At 37.1% G+C, this 23,110-nt stretch overlaps 1 protein-coding gene across 2 annotated transcripts in view; it reads left to right on the forward strand.

The window, feature by feature from the left end:
• The window catches only part of TRAPPC11 (trafficking protein particle complex 11), a 42,097-nt gene extending 24,661 nt beyond the window's left edge, over positions 1-17,436 (forward strand). For both annotated transcript variants that reach the window (XM_006916365.3, XM_006916366.3), the window contains exons 20-30: positions 977-1,164; positions 1,280-1,428; positions 1,605-1,726; positions 2,234-2,353; positions 5,084-5,149; positions 5,260-5,416; positions 8,122-8,233; positions 10,135-10,226; positions 11,234-11,367; positions 12,831-12,998; positions 16,461-17,436. In XM_006916365.3, the coding sequence (XP_006916427.1) occupies positions 977-1,164; positions 1,280-1,428; positions 1,605-1,726; positions 2,234-2,353; positions 5,084-5,149; positions 5,260-5,416; positions 8,122-8,233; positions 10,135-10,226; positions 11,234-11,367; positions 12,831-12,998; positions 16,461-16,505 (1,353 nt within the window). In that variant the 3' untranslated portion in view covers positions 16,506-17,436. The remainder of the gene's footprint in view (positions 1-976; positions 1,165-1,279; positions 1,429-1,604; positions 1,727-2,233; positions 2,354-5,083; positions 5,150-5,259; positions 5,417-8,121; positions 8,234-10,134; positions 10,227-11,233; positions 11,368-12,830; positions 12,999-16,460) is intronic.
• Positions 17,437-23,110: the final 5,674 nt, after the last annotated feature.

A 23,110-nucleotide genomic window follows, 5' to 3' on the forward strand; every position in this document is an offset into this window, starting at 1 on the left:
TGCTATTCAGAAATATATGATGAAAATAATATTTTCATTGAGAATAAACTCTAGAGCCAAATCATGTGGGCTTAAGTTCCAACTTACTAGCTTGTGGCCCTGGGCAGTTCCTTGACCTCTTTGTGTCTCAGTTTATTCATCTGTAAAATGGGGATAATAATAGTAGCTACCTCTTAGTGTTTCATGAGGATTAAATCAATTAATGTAAATTGCTTGGAATAGTCATTAGTATGTAGTAAGTACTCATTAATTGCATGTTTTCCATGCTTTGAATGAGAATGGTTGGCTAATTATTCTTGGAGCATTTCTAAGATAGAAATATAAGACTCTACTACCAATATTGCTATAACAATTTTTGTGAATCCGTTGATTTGATTATTAACCAATATTCAGAGTTTTTTGCTTATTCATTGAAAAGAAATTCATGATTTTAACTAAATCCCTAATTACATATTTTTTACAAGGTATCTAAGGAAGCCTACTAGATGTAAATCATAATTAATGGTATTTTGAGTACATTTGTTATAGGATTTAGTTGAAAGGAACATTTATTCAATTAGTAAAGAATTTCATTGCTAATATCATAGATGTCTTTAGGAAAATACGTGGAATTAGGAATTAGGTTATGAATATGTTAATGGTTATCAAAACATTCATTTATTTAACTTAGCAGCCACTAATTAAGCATCTGTTACATCAGGCACATTGCCAGGTGCTATAATCATAACAGTCAGTGTCTTAGCTAGAAAGTTAGATTATTATCTCTGAAGGTGAAGAATTCGATACCTAGCATACTCTTAGCCACTGCCCAGCTAATAATCAGGATACAATTCTTAACAGCAGGTGTTTGGACTTCTGTCACACCCTGGGTTTCTAGATGAACTCAGTAGACCAGCAATCTACAATGTGATTTGTTGAGAGGAAATGATGACAAATAAGAATGAGCTGGCATTTCTGATAGACCTCCTTTTTCTAGATTACCTCTGTGGATCTGGTTCTGGGCCAGGAGACGGGAAGATGTGTGGTTTTAAATTGGCAGGGAGGAGGAGGAGATGCTGCTTCATCTCAAGAAGCCTTACAGGCCTCCCGTTCTTTCAAAAGACGACCCAAGCTCCCCAATAATGAGGTTCACTGGGACAGTGTAATCATTCAGGCAAGCACAATGTAAGTCAACCTTGCTAGGCAGATGGGGAAAGGTCATCTTATTTCCTTTACTTTGTTTGAATAGTTTGTTTTTTTAAACAATCAGTTACTTAGCTTTTTTTTTTTTTCCCCAAAGGATCATTTCCAGAGTTCCAAACATTTCTGTACATCTGCGACATGACCCTCCTGCCCTGACTAATGAAATGTATTGTTTGGTTGTGACTGTTCAGTCCCATGAAAAGACCCAAATCAGAGACGTGAAGCTCACTGCTGGTTTAAAACCCGGTAAACATTCCTTTCAAAATTTGATCAGTATTAATCCAATATGAATAAGCACAAGTCATGTTAATTCTAGGAAGTTTAAAATCTGGCTATAATATAGTGCTCTTTATTACAGTATTGATTGTTAGGATTGTGTTTGAATTCTCTGTATTTTAAAACACCAATATTAACACTTTTAGGACAGGATGCCAATTTAACTCAGAAAACTCAGGTGACTCTTCATGGAGCAGAACTGTGCGATGAGTCCTGCCCAGCTTTACTCACTGACATTCCTGTTGGAGACTTACATCCAGGGGAGCAGGTAAATTTGGGCAACAATGACTGAGGAGGAAATCAATTAGCTTGTAGTTTTTAATACGTAGTGAGTTCCAGAGCATTTTCACAGCATTCCTGAGACTAAAAAAAAAATTCATGCACATTTTGTACACTTTTTACATGTTTAAATGTTGCAAGATCTCTTAATCAGTTTTTATACAAGGAATTTAAGAACAAATGACCCCGATGTAGAGAATTAGTTGCCTGTAAAATAGCTAAATAACCCTAAGTTTGTAACATATGTGCAGTAACCTTTCAGTGAACTTTTCACATCGAACACACAGAATTCTTAGGAAGTTGAGAATAATAATAAAAAAAGATGGAGTAGTAATGGTCCCACTCTTACGCTGTGACAGGAAAAGCCTGTAAATGTGTTCAGGAATTTAGCCAGTTAGAACTTTAAAAGGTGAGTACATTACCCTAGAATGAATATGTATATCAAGAGGAAATCTTTGTAATGTAATTAAATTAAAATACTTTAATTTCGTTACAGCTGGAAAAAATGTTATATGTTCGCTGTGGAACCGTGGGTTCAAGAATGTTTCTCGTGTATGTTTCTTACCTGATCAATACGACTATTGAAGAAAAAGAAATTGTTTGCAAATGTCACAAGGTATTTTTTTTAGTTACTTCAAGAAGCATCATATGTGGAATATTCCTTATTATTTTATTTTAGTTTACCTATAAAATAGGCAGTTAGGTGCTTATAGTCTATTATAAATTTTAATTAAACATCCGTTGATTTAAAAAAATCATATTTATTATGAACAAGATAATAAGGTATTCATTGCTCAAACATTAGAAACTTGGCCTACATGGCTTTTCATATAGAGAATCAACAAGTTTGAGATCTATAAAGTCTTGAGATTCTGCTGGTTTATAAAATCACACATTAGATAAAACCTGTAAGTTGGCTTATATGTAGAAGGTTTTGGAAGAAAGGAGGCCTCTCTTTATGAAATATTTTTTTCTATTAAAATCGATTCTTATGAAAACCGTTCTTGGTAAGTGCACATAGAAGAGCGTGAAAATAGAAAAGCTATCACAGTCATAGTCACAACAACTCAGACAGCTGCTGTTAACTCTGATATATTTCTTATTGGTCTCTTTTCTCCTTATAGGGATTTGTTGGGGGCGGGAAGGGCATGTTTTTAAATAGATTTAACCATGTTATATTTAATGCTTGTCTTCTCTTTTATTAATGCAAAATTATGATATTTAGTATCTTCTTCGTCCTGTCAGCCCTGTTGTCTTAGCTTTTTCTTAGGAATTGGGTCCTCAGTCCAATAGAGGAGAAAGCCTAGCAATTTGGGGATTTATAGTATAGTTACTGCAGAGTCTGGACCAAGGCTCATTTTGTTGGTGACAAGGAGGCAAAACTATCTTAAAATTAGTAGTTATTTCCCAAGTGGGAGGGAGGAAGGCATGGAATATACTGTCAAAATTTCACCTAGCCTGGTGTAATAAAAAAATCCCAGGATGGTGAATTAAGAGATAAGGGTGCTAAGCACAGGACTGCCTCCTAACTTGGAAGCTCAGTCTAGCCATGTAACTTCTTTGGCCTCAATTTCTTCATCTGCAAAATAATAATGTTAAAGTTCTGTGCAGTTTTAGAATCCTAACCTTTGGATATCATTTCTGCTTCTTATAATGAAATATGTGGTGGACTTAGAATCTACCTTTTTAAAATCATTGTTTGCTACCTACTAGCTATCCTGAAATCAGGCTAAAACAGTGTGCTGCTGCATCTTGAACAATGTTCTCTTCTCAAGACATGAAATTATTGAGATATATGTCACTTTTTTTAGAGAAGAGGATGTGTATTCTCTTAGCCAATCCATTCTTAAGGTGTGCTTTTAAGGGACACATTCTGGGATAGAAAAAGATGTTACACAAAAAAGAATTAGTCATATATGTTTAGACAATACTGAGTTAAAAGATATTAATCAGGTATTTTACTTCGAGACATAGCACAGCATTTAATTTGCTAATTCGTATTGAGAATCTTTGCAAATAGTTATAGTGATTATCTTCAAAGTTATTTCACCAAGAAGCTCTGTTCTCATGGAATATCTTACAGGTCCTAGTGTTATTTGGAAGACATTTTTTGGAAATTTAAATGTAAATTCTTTTCCCTGAACTGGATTGAATCTCATTTTTACCTGTACATGAGTGCTTTGCAGGCCATGTGAAAATTAAAAGTTGCCCAAGTATGAGCTAATCATTGAGTTGCTTCTTTGTTTTTTATAGATCTTTTCTGTGCATGGAACCATTGCACACTTTGTTCCTACTGCTGAAATAAAGTCATATATCTTACCAATCATACTTTCTAAAAAGTTAGCTTGATGATACTGAAAGAGGAAATAATTTGAAGCATATAATAATAAAAAACATGATTTAGGCATTTCACTAAGTGCTTTGTGTGTATTATCTCATTTAATTATTGTAACAACCCTGCGAGGATTATGAAACAGAGACTTAAAGAGACCATATAACTTTCCTGAGGTCACATCACTGTGTCCAAGGTCTACACAGCTAGTAAGTATGTATCTGGCCAGGATTAAAATCCAGATCTGTCTGGCATTAGAGCCTGAGTTTTTAACCAACATGACCTTTTTTAAAGGTTTCTCAACTAACAGTGTGTTGTTTGTTTCCAGAGATATAATAACCTTATTGTTTTTTAAGTGGACTCTTGTAGAGAGGAGCTGTAGCATGTTGATTGAAAGTATAGGCTCCAGGATCAGATTCAGTTTACTTTCTTCCTTTGTCACTTACTAGCTCTGTGACATCTTCATCTTCAAATGGTGGTAATAATGGCATCTGTTTCCTTGAGTTATGAGCATTACATAATACATGTATGGTGATGATAACAGTGTCATGTTACATTATTTTTATTATCATTAGTATCACTTATTTTAGTCATTTTGAGTCAAGATGAGGAAAAGAACTTGGACAGAAGACCCATATTCTCTGCTTGGCACCACTGACTTTGTGGCTAAGGCCAATCACTTAAAATCTTCTTTAACTTTTGGTTCCTCTACTGTAAAATGGTGACAGCGCCTGCCTTGCCCACTTTCAGTAGATACTGAGAAAAATAATGTATAAGAAAGCACTTTGCAGTGTGAGCTGTTGTAATAGCATAAGATAATTAGAAAAAATAGCTGGTCTCACTACATAGATTTTTACAAATATTATCTGACAGAAAGATCCTAGCTTCTTAATATATAAATTGAGATTATTTATTGGTTATTAACAAATTGTGTTTTGTGTGCCTTCTATTTTTAAAACTTTATTGTTAATATTTAGAAAAGCCATTGAATGTGCCTTTTACATTTTCCTGCAGGATGAAACTGTGACAATAGAAACCGTCTTTCCATTTGATGTTGCAGTTAAATTTGTTTCTACAAAGGTATATCACCGTGAAGTATATTAGAAATCATTTAAGTTACAGAAATTAACAGAAAAAAATAAATGGATTAATGTAGTTCCTGACAGACCTTTTGTCTTCATTTGTGACAGTTTGAGCACCTTGAAAGGGTCTATGCTGACATCCCCTTTCTGTTGATGACAGACCTGTTAAGTGCCTCACCTTGGGCCCTCACTATTATATCCAGTGAGCTCCAGCTTGCTCCTTCTATGACCCCAGTGGATCAGCTAGAGTCCCAGGTGGAAAAAGGTGAGAATGTGGATCATCCCCCTTAATTAGCAGAAGACATTTATGTACACGTGTGTGTTTGTGTAGGTTAGCACTGTAAGAGTTAGCTTTTTGTTCAGGAGGGAACTTAAGACTTAGGCTCACAAAAGCAAATATATTTAGAATTAAAGTAGAAGTAGTATCATTTACAATTTGTTTGTATTTACCTTATTTTAAAAAAATCAGCTTTTTGCTACCATAAGGAAGTTACTTTTTGGCAAATGTACTTGAAAATAGAATAATACAGCAGATCTTCAAATAACATCCTTTCATTTCAATGTTGTTTTGTTATAACACTGATGAATTGCCATAGGGACTTAACTCCTGTTTATATCAATTAGCTTGTGGTAAAATTAGTTTTGTTATATGTTGTTTTGCTTAAAGTGGCAGTTCTCCCTTTTACACATCTCTTAAATCCAGCTTCTCATCTCCATTCTCACTGCCATCCTCATCATCTCCCACCTGGCCTTTAGAAATAGCTTCTTAACTAGTTGCCTTTTTGTTGGTCTCTCCCTTGGTCTATCATTCATATTGCTGCCAGAGTTTCATTCCTCAGAAAACTATTCTGAACTTGTCATTTCTACTTTAAAAACTTCTGAGGCATACAAGACCTTTCCCAGTGAGGCTCAGCTTACTTTTCTAGCTGCTTCTACACCAGTCTCTTTACATCCCTTGTTCTTTTCAAGACTTCAACCAAGCCAAACATTTTACATTCAGCAGACATTGCCCCCATCTGTTTTTGAACATAATATGTCTTTTGTCTCAAACTCTCTCCCTCTTCTTTTTCAACCTGGTGAACTCTTGTTGGCTCTTTGGGGTTCAGGTAAGCTTGGACCTTATTATCCTCCCAAGCCGGGCTAAGCACTCTTTTATCTTTTCTGCCATAGTATCTTGTACACACTACTGTTTACAACATTTGAACTCCATTCTGTTATCGTTAAATTGTGTAGAAACGGTTCCCCTGATACACTTGTGCTCCTTTAGAGTCGGTGCTGTGACTTCCTCCTCTTTATATCTCCAGCCTCATAGTAGTTGGTTAATAAATGTTCATTAAATTAATGAATGATATCTAGTTTGAGTCTCCTGTTACTAGTTTCCTATTGCTACTGTAACAAAGTACCGCAAAGTTAGTGATATAAAACAGTTTTATTATCTTAAAGTTCTAGAGGTCAAAAGTTCTAAAATCAAGGTGATGTCAGTGCTCCATTTCTTCTGGGCTCTTGTCTTTGCTTTTACCAGCTTCCAGGGGCCACTTGGATTCCCTGGCTCCTTCCTTTACCTTCAAAACTATCTATGTAGCATCTTCAGATCTCTCTTTCTCTTTGCTTCTATTCTATTGTTGCATCTCCTTCGCAGACTCCCTCTGGCCTCCCTCTTGCCTCCCTCTTTACCTTATAACCTTTGTGAGTACATTGGAACCAAATGGATTATCTCCCTATTTTAAAATTCTTATCTTAATCACATCTGTAGAGTTCTTTTTGACATGTAAGGTAACATTCTCAGGTTCTGGGAATTAGAATATGGATATCTGGGGTGGGGTAGGGGGGAGTGTTGACATTATTCTGTCTGCCTCTTCCAGAACACCAGCACTGATGCACTATAAAATATGTGTTTGACACATTAAAAGTCACAACTTTTCTAGGTCCTAAATTTGTCCCCAGTGTTAATTGTTAAGAAAGTTTATGATCGTTTTGGTTAATTCTTAGAATTAGGGAGGACTTTGGAAGAATTTCATACAAGTGTTCCACGTTTTTATAAAAGCTATCTTAAGAGGTTTGAATTTATGTGCTTTTTTATTTATTGGGCTATCGCATTATTTCCTAGTCTTTAAAAATTGCTTATAAGTAGTTAATTAAAGACATACCCAGCTTTTTTCCCTTTCTCTTCTGATGTATACCCACAGTCATAACTATTAATTTGCCACAGCCTTCTTCACTGAAAAACCAAAAAAAAAACCAATTACTTAACATTTAAAGACTTTGTTGTTAATATAAGTTTTCTCTTGTAGATTTGCTAAAGTTGGCATTAGATGGGCACTTTGGCCAGCTTGCATTTAAAAGAGTGACATTGCAGGCTGTGACATATGAAGGGTAGGGAAGGGCTTGGCTTAGATGAGTGTTTATCTGTTCATCAGGAGATTTATTATAAAATTGGCAAGAGGAAAGCCTTCTACATGAGGTAAGTAGCCACATTAGGCAATAATGAGGCGATACGTGATGTCTTTCCATTTGAGTGGTATCAGTAACTTGTGTTTATTCAGAGAAAGCCAGAGTTTTCTAGAGTGACATTTCGAGTACCTTAAGGGGTACCTAAATTTTTCTGTTTTCGTTTTCCCTATCATGAATTGTTCCCTTTGAAAACATGAAATAATTTTGAGAAATAAAATTAATCACTGGAGGGGTATTATTCTAACTCCAGACTTCTCCCTTTCATTAGTTCCCATAGGAGCGTGTCACAGATGTATAGATGCCTTACCTGTTTTCCTTATAATGGAATATTTATAGATTTGAAAAAAGCATTGAATAGGGACTTTGCGACCTTGAAAAAGTCATTAAACATCTCTGAGCCTTAGTTTCTAAGTCTCTATAGATAATTTGTAATAAGGTATTCTTTTTTTGTTATAGTACTTACATGTAAAACTGTCCTTTCATAGATGAAATCATTGCATAGGGATCTCTTTCTTGTAGTTGTCTTACAGACTGGAGAGAGTGCCAGTGAATGCTTTTGTCTTCGGTGCCCGTCTGTTGGAAATGTCGAAGGTGGAGTAGCAACTGGGCATTATATTATCTCCTGGAAGAGGTAAAACTATATCAGCCCCATCTTTCCTTCATCGTCCGTGCTATTCTAATGCCTTTATTATTTGTCATTGCCATTTAAAAGTTGAGAACTTCCATCAGTCCTGGAGAGCAGACTAGAAGTCACATGCTGTCACTGACCATTTGTCAAAAACACAAAGATTAAAAGGGAAAATAAAACTTTTATTGGTGTTTATCAAAATTTATGACCTATATAGTGATGAAATTTTAGCCAAACTAATTCTGATTATAGGACCATTGAAAACGTTAAGAGGAACTGCCCTTATTTGCAATCAGTAGGATTGTCTACATAGAAAACCCAAGGGAATCCATAAATTAGAATTATTAGAGTTCCAGCAAGGTTGCTGGATACAATATACAAGATCAATTGGATTTTTTAATGTCAGTAATGAACCTTTTGTACTTTTGAAATAAGTATCATTTATTTAACAGCAAAAATTATAAGATACATAGGAATATATCTAACAGAAGATGCACATTTCTTTTATGGAGAGGATTATAAAACTTTAAAACATTAGAAGAAGACTTAATGGGAAAGATATAGAATGGTCTTGGGTAGGATTTGGATGAGGCTTAATATTATAAATTGTTCTAGAGATTCAGTGCAGTTTTTTTTCCCCAAAATTTCAACAGCTTGTTGTTGTGGAACTTGAGACTCTTGATTCTAAAATTTATATGGAAAGGCAAAAAGTCAGAAATAGTCAAAGTACTCCAGAAGAAGAAGGGTAATTGCCCTTCTAAATTCTAAGACTTCTTGTAAAGCTACAGTAGTCATCACTATGGTATTGGCTCAGGGATATGTAAGTAAACCAGTGGAACAGAAGAAGACTAGAAATAGATCCATAGGTCCACACATATAGGCATTATATTTTACAGAAGTAACATTGTAGATCAGTGGAGAAAGGATGAACTCTTATAACTGGCAATAAACAGTTGGGTATCCACTTGGGAAAAAATTGGCTCTTGGCTATATACTGTATACAAAAATTTCAGATATATTAAAATTCTAATTATAAAATAGTGAATAGGATTTGTTAAAAACAAGAAAGGAAAACGTAATCTTATTTTAAAAAACTAGTTTTTCTTTTTCTTCTGAATTTTACCATATTGATATTTAATATATATATGTATAGGTATTAAAATAGCATTTTGAAGGCACTACTTAATAATTCCATCATGTTACTGTAATGGTATAAAGACGTATATTTCTTAATGATGAGGCATTAGATGTTTCTGCTTGTTGCTTTTGCTCTGTGATAGTTTGCAAGTTGTGTCAGCTGTTCCGCCTCTAGATACAGACTCTTTCTAAAGGCTTTACTTGGCGGTCAGCTGCCAGCCACCTCCATAGTTCTAACTGGAGTATAGGGAAAAATGTTTGAGTTTCATATTGTTACTCACTTTATCTCAGTAATGTTGGAATGACACTATGTTTATTGATAGTAAAATATTTTTAGTTCTGCGTTCCTGCTGTGTACTTGTAGTTGTAATGGTGCTCGTCCATGAACTATCCTCAGTGTGATAGGTGTTTGCGTCGTAATGTAAATCATTGCACTACTGCCTATGTTGAGAAAGTTTTACTAACAAAACACTGTTAAATGGTATGCTTAGGGTATAGTTGATTTACATTCTGGCACAACTTCTTAACTTCGTCACCCACTGGGACCAAACAGCGGCCTTGGGTTATAATATTGTTAATTGGAAATATTCAAAGCAGAAATGGGGTCTTAAAAGTTCTTGCTTCACAAAACCACTTCTATTAATAAAGTTAAAAAATGGATAATGTATATTTTCTTTGAAATTAGTGGATGAATATACATGTTCCTTGTTTTTTGATTAACTTCTCACATAAAATGTGAATTTAAAAGGTGTCCTTTTCTGTCATAGGACGTCAGCCATGGAGAACATCCCTGTCATCACTACTGTCATTACTCTGCCACATGTGATTGTAGAAAATATTCCTCTCCACGTGAACGCAGGTAATGGCATTCACATTTTGCTTAATAAGAAAAATTCAGTAAGAATATTTATTTTAGCTTCTAAGATTTTTAAAGTTTTTTATTATGAAAAATGTCCAACATTTACAAAAGTAGATTATGTTTCATCTGTTCCTCTACACACTCCTCCTGCCCCCATTATTTTGAAGCAAATCCCAGATATAATTTCATCTATAGATATGTCAGTGTGCATCTTTAATATTAGTGGTTATTTTTCTAAACATAATCATAATACCATTATCACGACTTTAAAAATGGGCAATAATTTCTTAATATTATCAAGTTCCAGTGTTGAAATTTCCCTAGTTAATTAACTCTGTTCTTTAGTTTATCCTAAGGTCTCTACGTTGCAACTGATGGGTGTCTCATATTTTTGAAATCTGTAGGTAGGCAGAGTCCCTCTTTTTCACTCCACTACAACCTCTTCCATCACTGCCACCACCCTCGCTTTCTTGCTGTTCATTTATTGAAGAAACTGAGTCATATGTCCTGTAGAGCTTCCTACAGCCTGGATCTTGCTGATTACGTTGATTCATTTTAAGTGTTTCTCTATCCCTATAAATTGGTAGTTAGAGCTATAGACTTGGTCAGATACAAGTTCAAGATTTTGGCAAGAATACTTCATAGTTAATGGGATATGCTCCTATCAAGAGGCAAGTAATGTCTGTCATTCCCTTTTGAACCATGTTTGATACTTAGGAAATCTTTCGTAGATTTTAAAAGTTATTCCTAAAATATAATTCAACTCCTGATAGCCAAGACCCTTTCTAAGTTAATCACTTTTAGAAGGAGACTTTGATTCTTCTTAGCCTGTTTTTATCTTAGTCCCATGGCTCTTGTTCAATCAAAGACTTTTCTTATTTAGCAAGTGTATAGTAACATCATTAGTTTAAATAATCCCATGTCTGTAGAATGAGATTTATTTATAAAAAGAACCCTCTATGAGATATTTTTTTTAACCCAGGTAATTGTGTCATCTTCCTCTGCAGATCTGCCATCATTTGGACGTGTCAGAGAATCACTACCTGTCAAGTATCACCTACAGAATAAGACTAACTTAGTTCAAGATGTGGAGATTTCTGTGGAGCCCAGTGATGCCTTCATGTTCTCAGGTCTTAAACAGGTACATGTCATATCTCATTGGGTTGCATATGTAGACACAAAAGTGTGGCCAGGAAATGGAGAGCTGTATGTTTAGTTTTTACAAATGGACTGATAAGGCTGACTGTGGCCCCTACTGTTTTTATAGTAATGAGTTTTTAGTCACTTTTAAAGTTTAAGTACAACCCGCTTTAGATGTGGATTAAAATGAGCAACTCTTTTTACATTGGGATCACACATATAGGTTCTTTCTCTTTATAAAACAAGAGTTCACAAATCTTTGGACTATAAGAGATTTCCCTTCTATTACTAATGAGTTTGTGTGTGCGTGTGTCTGTCTGTCTTTGTCTTTTAATTTGAGGCCTAGAGGCATGACTACCCATATTAAAAGTCGAATTGTCTTCTAAACTACCATAAAAGTTTGCAGAGATTCTGATCTTGTATAGATTTATTTGTCTTTGGTACATTCAGACAGAATTTTGTATCTACACATAAATTACTCAGGTGTTTTGATCCATTCAAATCAGAAGTAGAAAAGTTCATCAGATTTTTGAGTGAAACATACACTGTCAAGCAAAATCAGGTTCCATTGAGAGTACTGTCTTCCACTGTTACAATGGTAACAGAGACACCTCTTAATAGTCAGTAAATACTTACATTGAGGACATACTTAGAGGAACAGATTTGTCATGACATCTAGAAATACCTCTCCTGACTGATCATTTGTACTGTGCATATTCTAAGTGCTGTGTTTGTTATTAAATGCAAAATAGAATTATACATGAAGTATGCTGTAGGTTCATACACTAATTGAAACTTACATATTAAGTATAATGCTAGCTATAATGTGTTGGTACATACATGCATATATTATCTTTGGCGTGTCATGTACCTATATGTACTCATTTGCAAGTGAATAAGCATTTTTTGAGTGTCCTGATCTTTTTCACATATTAATTAGATAATGTAAAATACCAAAATCTTACTCATTTGTGTTCTTTTCTAGAGTATTGTTAAAAATTTCCAAACGTGTTTTCCCCCGAAATTATCTTACCTTACCACAAAGGTAAAATTTCTAAAAACACAAGAAACAACTAGTTTGTCTTATGTTGACATCATGTGTACAAAGATACTATTCGACAGATTATGACATAACGTACTGTGACTGTAAAATCTACCTTGTCTAAAATGCAAAAATTATCTATCCATCTAGTGTTCTCATTTTTAAGTTGGGACAAGTTACCTTTTAGATTTTGGTAGAAACTGCAAAAATGTGCACAGTTTTTTAATACATGTATTATCTGCATGGTCTTAGCCTCATACTAATTCAGCCCTACGTTTTGGAATCTCTAAAAGATGGAATAGGAGAGAGAATATTTCACAAGAAAGTTTTGGGTGTTCAGTCATTTGTAAATAAGGTGGGGGTAACAACATATAGATATTGCAAGTCTTTATATTTGATTATCTGTAACTTTTTATGTTTAGATTCGATTACGTATCTTACCTGGCACTGAACAGGAAATGTTATACAATTTCTATCCTCTAATGGCCGGATACCAGCAGCTGCCATCTCTCAACATCACCTTGCTTAGATTTCCTAATTTCACCAATCAACTGCTCAGGCGTTTTATACCTACCAGTATTTTTGTAAAGGTAAGTTTTAGAAATTCTCTGCCTTTTAAGTTTGCTGTCTTAAAAACAAACAAAAGAAGATATTTTTTCATGTAAACTTTACTAAACAGTATTTTCTGACTAACTGTAATTGTTTGACTTTTATATGAATTTGGCAATATTACTATTCATTTCTATAGTTACTATTATTTTTATAGACTAACTTTAAAGATTTTTATTCTCTTAGGTAAATAATGGTTTCTCTTTATAGTACCTTCAACATGTTTTTTCTTTGGCTTTACTAATGTATGTTTTTAAATTGTAGTTAGTTACTAATTTTTAATCAAAATGGATTAACTTTGTAAATATGATCTTTGAACTTTCTTAACCCTCAGTTGAACTGTGCAGTACTGGATTTGGGTTTTTTCTGTAAGTGATCGTCTGTTGGAAACTATGTAGACGGTCATAGTGTGTGAGAGTGAGTTGGCTGCCCAGGTGGTTCCTCCAGCTCAGTGCTTCATGTCGGGTTACGCCACTCGATGCCTGAAATTAAGGCTGTCTGTCCCCCAGGTAGTTCAGGTTTCCCTCGCTAACTCAGATATCCATAAGTATATGTGAATCCTGTGTGCCCACTTTTTATTTGCAGTTCATACCCCGTTTGGGAATGACAAGTTACATTGCTTACTGTTTTCTTCTTTGTGTCTGTTAAGTTTTGGGGAATGGTCCCTTGTTTTTATAATCTGGGATTTATTAAATTATAAATTAGTCGGTGTTAATGTATCCTTCATAATATTCCTTGCTTTTATCTTTCCAGACTTATACACTTCTTTTTTTTGCATCTGCAGGAAAATCATTTTATTAGTCCTTTTAAGCTCCTATCTGATATTATACTTTTAGTTGTAAAAAAACAAACTCAGCATAATTTTAGATCTCTAGTGTTTAAACAGTGACTTTTTAAAAAGATTTTATTTTATTTTTTAGAGTAGTATTAGTTTCACAGCAAAATTGAGAGGAAGGCACAGAGATTTCCCGTATACCGTCTGCCCCCACACAACAGTGGCTTTTTAAACATTTTTCACCCCATATACCATCTGTCCCCCACACAACAGTGGCTTTTTAAACATTTTTCACCTGATCACATTCTAAAAACATTTTCCACTGCTGTTCCACACTTGGTGTCCGATGTCACCTGTAGGGGCAAAGTCTCCTGACTGGGTGGGGAGTGGTGCGGGGATGGTCAGTCTCTAATGTCCTTTTAGCTGTTTGACCTTCTAAAGTTTGCTATTTCTAAACTCAGAAGTCAGCTTTAAGCCGTGTGAAAGTATGTATCAGTATACAGACCTGGTCATATTCTAGCTGTATACACATAGCTTGTTCGAGATGCGAAAGAGTTGATCATATTGAGAAAGGAGGATTTCAGTTCTATCATTTAATCTCTTTCATTCCTTTCCCTATAGCACTTAGTATATCCAGATTTAGTCCCAGCTAATAGTAGTTCAGTCTTCAGATTTCCTTTCACAGTAAACCTCTTTTGGGTAGTGTTTAAATCCGTAAGAAAAGGTTCCAGAACAATAAACATAAATTTTATTGTAATTAACATGCCCTTTTTAACTGCCATGATCTTTCCTCAGATGTAAGTACCACCTTGTGGTAACGTGACTGCTGCTGGATTTCTCAGAGCCAGCTCTTTCATCAGTTGGGGAAACATAATTAAAATTGTTTTACTTGTCACACCTTCATTAAACTTTAGGCCCGTGCTATTGCAATATAGTAGCCACAAGCCACATTTGCCTACTGAGATTTGAATTAAAGTTAATTAAAATTTAATTTGATGAGGGGTGGCTCCATAGTGTAGTGGTTAGCACGTCTGCTTTACATGCAGAAGGTCCTGGGTTCGTGCCCCAGGTGGAGCCATGGACCATGCCCCGGGTGCACCAGGCCCCCCCCGCGTGTGCTGGGGGCACCAGGCCCCGGGAGCTCCGGGCGTGCTAGGCCCTGGGTGCACGCTGCGAGTGTGTGGGAGGAGACACCCCGCCTTCAGAGATATAGTTCTTAAGGAGAAATGGCAACTTCCATGGGTCGGGGGTGAGGGGGGGTGAAGTGGGTGGAAGTGGGGCGGGAAGGCAGGGAATTAAGAGAGGAAAAACTTTAATTTGATGAAAAAATTAGTTACTCAGTTGCACTGGCCGCACTTCAAGTACTCAGTAGCTAAATGAGACTAGTGGCTATTCTGTTGGACGACACTGATGTAAAGCCATTTTCATCATCACAGAGTTTTTTTGGAGAGTGCTGCCCTAGAGCAAGGTGGGGGTCAATATTTTTCTTCCTTTGAAAAATAGATTTCAGTTTTCTAATTGCACGATGTACTTGTCTGTTGCCTCTGTTTGTAAAGCTGTGTTTGATAAGGACTTAACTAGATTGAGCCATTATTCTGTATCTAAAACTGAACCTCCTCCATCAGTACTAAAAATAATATGAAGTATAAAAGACCAGGCACCTATTCTTTCATTCATTCTGTTCCTGCCTTGAGTGTCAGAGACCTGACTTACACATGCATGCATGCATGCATATAGAGATACATACACACAGACACACACACACAAACACATGTGCACACAGCCACAAAGCAGCCACACTGAAAACAGGAGGGCCTTTCCTCACTGCATCAGAGAATCCCTCAGGAATCATCCTGCTTAAAGCTTAGCAAATGGCTTTTGATGGTGAAGTCGTAACACTGTTCTTTTTCATGTCCTGAACACATCTCTCTCATGTTTTCCCCACAAAGGTCTGCTGTTGTACATCTGTATGATAAAATAAAATTATTTGCAGGAATTTCACTTTTTTAGCTACTCTATTCTGGGGTGTTGCTAACTTGTCAGAAATTTTATGCCTAAAGATAGTTATAATACCTTTTATTCATTCTTAACCTTTACTCTTTGGATATGATGTTTTAAATTTTTTCATTCAGGGACCTTAGAGAAAGAGAAATTGTGTTTATTTGCTACTGCTCTCCTGGCAGTATTCATTGTTAGATAGCCTAGAGTTCATTGTGAATCACTTTTTTCTCAAACAGGAGATTGGGAGACCTTGAATCCTCAAAGAATTTATTTATCAGAGCTTGAGACACAGGAGCGCACTGAGCAAGAGCGGAGAATAAAACTTTGTCACTTAAGCAAGAATGATAAATAGGTTCCCTTTCACATGCTCTCGGTGATAGATTGGCAACAGCTGCTAGAACACCAGGCTAAGAGAGTAGTGTCTGATGTCTGCACTGGGGTCAGAGGGAACAGGGGCAGCACCTAGGCACACAGTTGCCACCTACAGGTTCAAGTGAAGAAAAAAGGTGCAGAGAAAGAAGGAGAATAACAGATTTTATTTTGATAGCTGCACACGTTTATTCTATTTTTGTGAAACAGTTCTAAGAATTTCAGAATCTTTTCAATTAACGGAACCTGTGTTGTCATTATTATTTTGTGAACCGTTTTTTTTTTCCCCACTTTAAAGCCACAGGGTCGACTTATGGATGATACCTCTATTGCCGCTGCGTGATCTTCAAGACTGGCTCATGGCTGTTTTTACAGAAAAGTTGGACAGAGCTATATAAGTTTTTCATTGTGAGCTGTAGCTTTGATCATGGTAAAAGTTAATCTTTTCTATTTTTTAATGAATGTTATACCAACTATTTGGAGGAACTCATGCTTAAAGTATTAGGAAAATCTATCCTCTCTTATAGTTTCACTAATAAATATTTGAAATCTGTCAGTGTGACATGAAAGGATGTCAGACTGTTGTTATTGTTGAAAGTCATTTTATGATAGTAAATTTTTTTTAAAGTAAGTTGTTTGCATGTGCAACATCAGAGGAAAATTAAGCATCCCAAATGTGAGTGGACAAGGAAAGAGAAATGTACCAAAATCTGTCCAGGTCTGAATCCCCATGAGTCCCTTTTAGAGTTGGCTAAGCCAGAGAGCATCCATCTGCATGAATTCATGGTGTACTTATAACACGTGTGCAAGAACTTCTAAGCAATTGCATGACTGATACAGAAAACTTCCAGAAAGTTTTAATCAAAGCGGTCTCAGTTGTCTAACACATATCTTTGCTTACCATCCAAACATGTCAGATAGGTCCAGCTTGCAGCCAAAATGTGGATCATGTATGGAGGAGGTTTTTGTGTCAATCAGATCTTTATCTCTAAGGGTCTGAATTGTAGGGATCTGATTATCAGCTTAATTTCCTAAACTAAACGTTTTTGGAAAAGACGCAAGCTCTAAATAAAAGGTTTTTGTTACGTAGTGTAGTCCAAAAAGAACTATTTAAAACTCTTGAAAATTCATGTAAATAAAAATCATATTGTGAAAATTTTCTGTTAAAATATCTTAATTTAAAACCACCCGATTTCCTGAAAATTTTTTATTTGAAATTGTAGGAGATGTAAAAAAGAAATAATGATGTAAATAAATATGTTCTCTTTCAAATGTGCCTGTATATATTTTATTTGGAGTTCGTTTGATTTCGGTTCCATGTAACAGCTTTTACTAAGAGCACTCTTGCATGAGGTACGGCAGAGAGTAGAGAACTGAATTTTTTAAAATGCCTTTCATATCACTTGAAGGAAAGATTCTTTACTTTTGTTTTAATTCAGTTATTTCTTTCAAGGCCCATGTTATATCTCCACCCAGAATACTAAAAGTCTTCCAGTTGATACTCTCCCTAACAACGGCTGTTAAGAATTCTGAGTTGTAATTGCCATATTGGCAGTGAGAGAGAGGAAGTTCTTTTAAGGAAAAAACACAGTAAGTGGAAAAGTTAGCTCACCCTTTTAATGGGGGTGGGGGGATGGAGGGGCAGGGGTTCATGCAGTCCCAGCAGATCCCTAGAAAAGGCACCCACAGTGTCCTTGGCTTCTAGAGCTGAGTTGTGTCATTTAATGGTAAAGTGAATAAATAGTAAGGACTCTAATTTTCGAGAAGCAATCAGGTATGACAGTGAGTAGAGACTGTTGGATGAAAACAGGATACCAAATACAAATGTGCACTTCATCTTGCTTATGGATTTGTTTTGACACATTCCTAACAAGTGATACTCACGTCATCCTTTGGTGAGTGCCGTACCATCTTTTTTTTTTTTAATTTAGCAAACAGTGCCATTCTCAGATACATCTACTTAAAATAACTGCATACAATTCACTAAATGAGTATAAAATCTCACATTTCTATGAAAGAGAAAAGAAATTAATAATTATATTCAGGTTTTCTTCAAAGATGAATTTTGTGAGAAATTTTCCTTTCTACTCCATTACTTATGCCCGAGAACAAAAGAGAAAGTGATCACAAGGCCTTGTTGTTTTTGCTTTCTGAAGCATATTTTACCAAAGGCAGAAGCAGAACCAAAATCAAAACTGGCAACCACTCCTGTACTTCAGGGTGTATATATACCATGCATATTATAGGCTGAGAGATTACTTAAATTCTATTTTCTCTGAAAGATTGCAAAACTCATAGCAACCTTAAAGTTGATTTTTCATTTATGGAATTCACCCTTATCCAGAATGTATCATCAGCATGCCTGGCAAGTGAGAACTTGTAAATATTTTTTAGGTTGGTCAGGATTTCTAAACTATGTATGTTTCCCAAATGATAATTGCCAACATTTATTGAGTGCTACAATGTGCCAGGAGGTTATATTTTTATGTCACTAATACTAGTAAAAGCCCAATGCGGTGTAGGAACTGTCGTTATCCTCATTTAAAGATGTGGAAACTGAGGCAGAAAGAGGTTAAGTAACTTGCTCAGTGTTCCGGTTATCTATTGCTCCAAGGCATATCATCCCAGTACGTACTGGCCCAAAACAACAATCATTCTTTTGCAGTTTTAGTGGGTCAGGAATCAAAGAAGGGCTTATCTAGGTACTTCTGGCTTGAGGTCACTCATGCAGTTATAGTCCAGCAGTAGCTGGAGTTTCTTGATCACCTATTATGGGCCAGCGTCAGTGCTGGTGGCTAAAGCCGGTAAGGAACCCTATTCCAGAAGACCAGTGGTCCAGTGGGAGACACTGCCATGTAAGCAAACTTCACTGTGGTGTGATAAATGCAGTAGAAATGAGTACAAGACTGGTGGACCGATGGGATAAGATGTCTGAGATTTGCTTTCAGATGCTCCAGGGAACAAAACAAAAGAACAAACCAGGTTAGGGAGAAATGAGTAAGATTTGAAAAATGCTGATAATTGTTAAAGGTGGGTAAAGGGTGCCTGGGGAGCTCATTTCACTCCACTTTTGGCTATGTCTGAATATTTTCATGATTAAAAAAATGAAAGATTCAAGGTAGAAAGGAGCCACAGTGGTGGTGATTGTAGGGTGTGAGTGAAGAAGCAGCAGTGAGATAGGGTTTTCTGCAGGAGTGACGCCGGAGCTATTTCCATATGTGTAATAGAATATCCTGTGTGTTTCTTGTATGGGAATGCATTTCCATCATCCTTGAACAGTGTTATTATGAGCTGAGTTTTGGAGGACATATAAATGTTTGTAGAATAAACAAATCAAGGAAGAGCTTTTCAGGTGATGAAGGTTACGCTGGCTGGCATCCATTCCTGCCAGCCCTGTGGCATGCCAAGTGCTTTTAGCATAGACAGACCTGTCCACTGTTGAGTAAAGCTAGCATTGTTGTTTTTCCTACCTGTAATAAAAGAATTAGGAGGGGAATGAAAATCATTTAAAATTGAGACGATGTTTGCTTCTGTCCCCACTGCTGTTTCTGGAGAACAGAGCTTTTTCTGTTGGAATTAGAGGATTTGGGGATGAAGTTTGTCTTCTGATGATAATGCTCATCAGATTGGAGAATTATTGTTTGAAAAATGTTTGATGTTGGGTGATAACAACCATTGTCTCAACGAGAGACTGAATCCCAAAAGCCAAATTTAACAGGAGAAAATAAGCTCTATCTTGAAGCTGAAATACTGAATTATTTAAGCACAGGACAGGAGGAACCCCAGGATGGCTCATTTATATCAAAAGTGTTAGTTGCTGAGACTACATTTACAATATTTTCTCCACTTCTGATTGCTATCCTTTATTGCATTTTATATTTTATTGTGAAAATTTCCAAACATACACAAAAATAAGGACTATCACACTTCCATGCTTGTACTCAGAACTTCAGTAGCCATTACTTTGCCATCTACAGTCTTGTGCCCACATCAGTTCTCCACATCAGTTTTACCCGTAAATAAAAGGACTTTTAAGAAACATAACCACAATGCATTATTAATAAGTTACTAATAATTCCTTAAGATTGTCTGATGCACAACATTAAATTTTCCTTATTGATCAAGCAGTGTTTTAACAGTTGGTTGGTTTGAATCAGCATCCAGATAACGTCCATCATTATATTTATGTCTCAAGTCTTTTTAAAGTTTCATTTAATGTAAAATAGTCCCCCCTTTTTTAACCCTTATCATCGAAGTCAGTTGTCTTATAAAATATTCCACATTCTGCTGTTGGCTGATTGCTTTCTAGGGTGTCACTGAACTTTTTTTCTGTCCCCTATATTTCCTATGGACTGAGAGTTAGAGTCTTGCCCTTTTTTGTAGTTATATCTCATAGATCAGCTGTCTCCAACCTTTCTGGCACCAGGGACCGGTGCTTCTATGAGAATCTAATGCCTGATGATCTGAGGTGGAGCTGAGCCGGCGATGCTAGCGCTGGGGAGCGGCTGCAAATACAGATGAAGCTTCACTTACTTGCCTGCTGTATGGCCCAGTTCCTAACAGGCCATGGACCAGTACCGGTCTGCGGCCTGGGGTTGTGGACCCCTGTCATAGATGATATGCTACATATCCTGTTTGTCACACATAGTGTCTGGTTGTCTCATCTTTAGTGATGCTAAGATTGATCACTGGGTTTGAAGGTTCAGCTAAACATCCATCTGACATTTGTCTGAATCAGTTACTTAATTAGAAGTTGCAAATGTAATTTTATAATTGTTTTTATTGGCTAGAGTTATCTCGTATAGAAACTTTCCCCTTATCCATGAGGTCTATTTAATTACCCTAAAATATAGTTCCTATAGGAAAAAATTTTTAATAATTCTTTTCTATAATTTTCAGAGTAATGAATTGGTGCCTTCAGCTATCTCTAATGTTTCTCAGGAGCTTTGGTTTTTGTTTTGGTTTGTTCGTCCTCACTTTTTTCCTCCCTATTACAAATAATCATGTAATTGAAAGGCTGGAGGACAGGAATGTCAAATCGGTGTGATGGCTTTCTGCCATTTTTGGTAGCAGTTGTCAAGTTCTCCAAAGGAGACCAGCGCCCCCCTCATCCAGCTTTGCCTGAATGGGATATGCACGCCAAAGCCCACCTGTTTTCAGCTTCTGCTCTGAAAAATAAAGTTTATAAGGAATTATCCACTGTAAAGATAAAGCCAACAAGATAATTTCTACAGACCGATTTCAGACATTCACTCCTGCAAACTTTTGTCAACCATATACTTAAAATCAATATTGCAGAAGTTCTGAATGATTACCTTGGGAAATTAGTGCAAGAGCCTGACATGAAGGAAAGATTAAATTATGTTTAATGTATTTTATATTTTTTGAAAACAGGTCATCATTGAATGATGGATATTTCATCACACACACAGTTAAAAATTATTCAGGATACTTGTTAAGGACGGTAAGGCAGACTTTACCGGGAACTGCCCTGGGCGGCTGGGCGGAGGGCGGGGGAGGTGCTGAGAGAGATGGGACTTGACTCTGACTGTAACAGGGACAAGTGGGGGTTTATAGCCAGGAACAGGGAGGGGTCAGTGAATGTGAAATGGGACAGAGGAAACATCAGAGATGATTCTTGCTGAAGTCAGGCCCAGCGTCTTCCGAGACCAAATGTGGGGATCTCTGCTGAACTGATTTAGCAGGATTCTTGCTCAAACCAGATACTTGAAGGAAGCCCAAGGTGGCGCCTAGTGGGGCAGAGGGCTCAGAGGAGCCTGATTAAAGTTCGGTCAAAGAAGAGAGTCTCTGTCAATACACAGAACTATTAACCACAACATTTTATATTTCGTGTTAATAATTCCTCCACCTCCGTCAGGTACTTCTCCGTTCTGAAAGTCAAGTCTGAGCGTGCTGGTAGGCAAAGCCTTTCTTTTCGAGTGTTTCTTCCCTCTCCGTCATAGGAAATGAAGCCAGGCTGCCCCCTTTAGAGAAGCTGGGTGAAGCTCCCATGCGTGAATAACACCAAATCACCACCCAGTACGAGGTGGGTTGACTGAATGACTGCAGGTTCTGTGGAGCAGAAAGAAATTTCCTAAGTGGTCAGACAGGCTGGGCGACTTCAGGACAATAAGACTTTATGGCTGAAAATCAGAACCCAGCTGTGAAGGAAAAGGTTTTCCTGTACTTACTTAGCTGAAAAAAACACGAAGCCGGTGCTGGTTGAGTACATCCCTGCTCCTGCCACCTGGGGTGCAGCTTTCTAGTCACGCGTCCCAGTTCCTAGGGCCCTGCCCGCTCCACCCACACCTGGGGCGCTGGGCTGTGGTGACCCAGCCCGCTGCTGGCAAGCTGGCGGTGGCAGCGCCACTGAGTTGCAGCGAGATCACAACCCTCAAGCGCCTCCGAGGCACACGTTTGTGCTGCTGGCGCCTGCCCCTGTCTTAAACATGGTGCAGTAACTTCGGGAAAGCTGGCCCGGCTGCAGTTCTGAGAGGTCCCATGGCGGATCCAAAGCATGACACCAAATGCCTTCTAAGGATTTGGCAAAGTCCACGTACGAGGTGAAGCAGCATTACATTTACCGTTCTTTTTCAGAAGGAAACATGGTCCAGAAAGGGACAGGGTGTGTCTAGCTTAGAGCCTCTCCCCTTCTGTAGCGGTCTTAACGCCCTCCCCTCAAGAGTTCCCCTCATCGCCACCGGCCCCAGATGCCCAACTGAACGTGAGTGAAGAAACCGTCCAGAAGACAGCGACAAGCATCTGAAAAGCAGGCAAGGGGATAAGAGCAGCAAGCGGGTTGCAAGGTCTCCAGGCAAACTCGGAGGCACCTCTGCCATTTCACTCACCTGTGCGGCTGGCCCACGACCCAAGGCCCTCCTTCGTTCTTTTCTGTTTGGCTTGGCAAATCTTCAGAGCTCTCAGTGGGTCCTGACAGACAAATCTTTC

The sequence above is a fragment of the Pteropus alecto genome, unplaced genomic scaffold, assembly GCF_000325575.1.
Source record: "Pteropus alecto unplaced genomic scaffold, ASM32557v1 scaffold24, whole genome shotgun sequence".
In the NCBI taxonomy this organism is placed as follows: domain Eukaryota; kingdom Metazoa; phylum Chordata; class Mammalia; order Chiroptera; family Pteropodidae; genus Pteropus; species Pteropus alecto.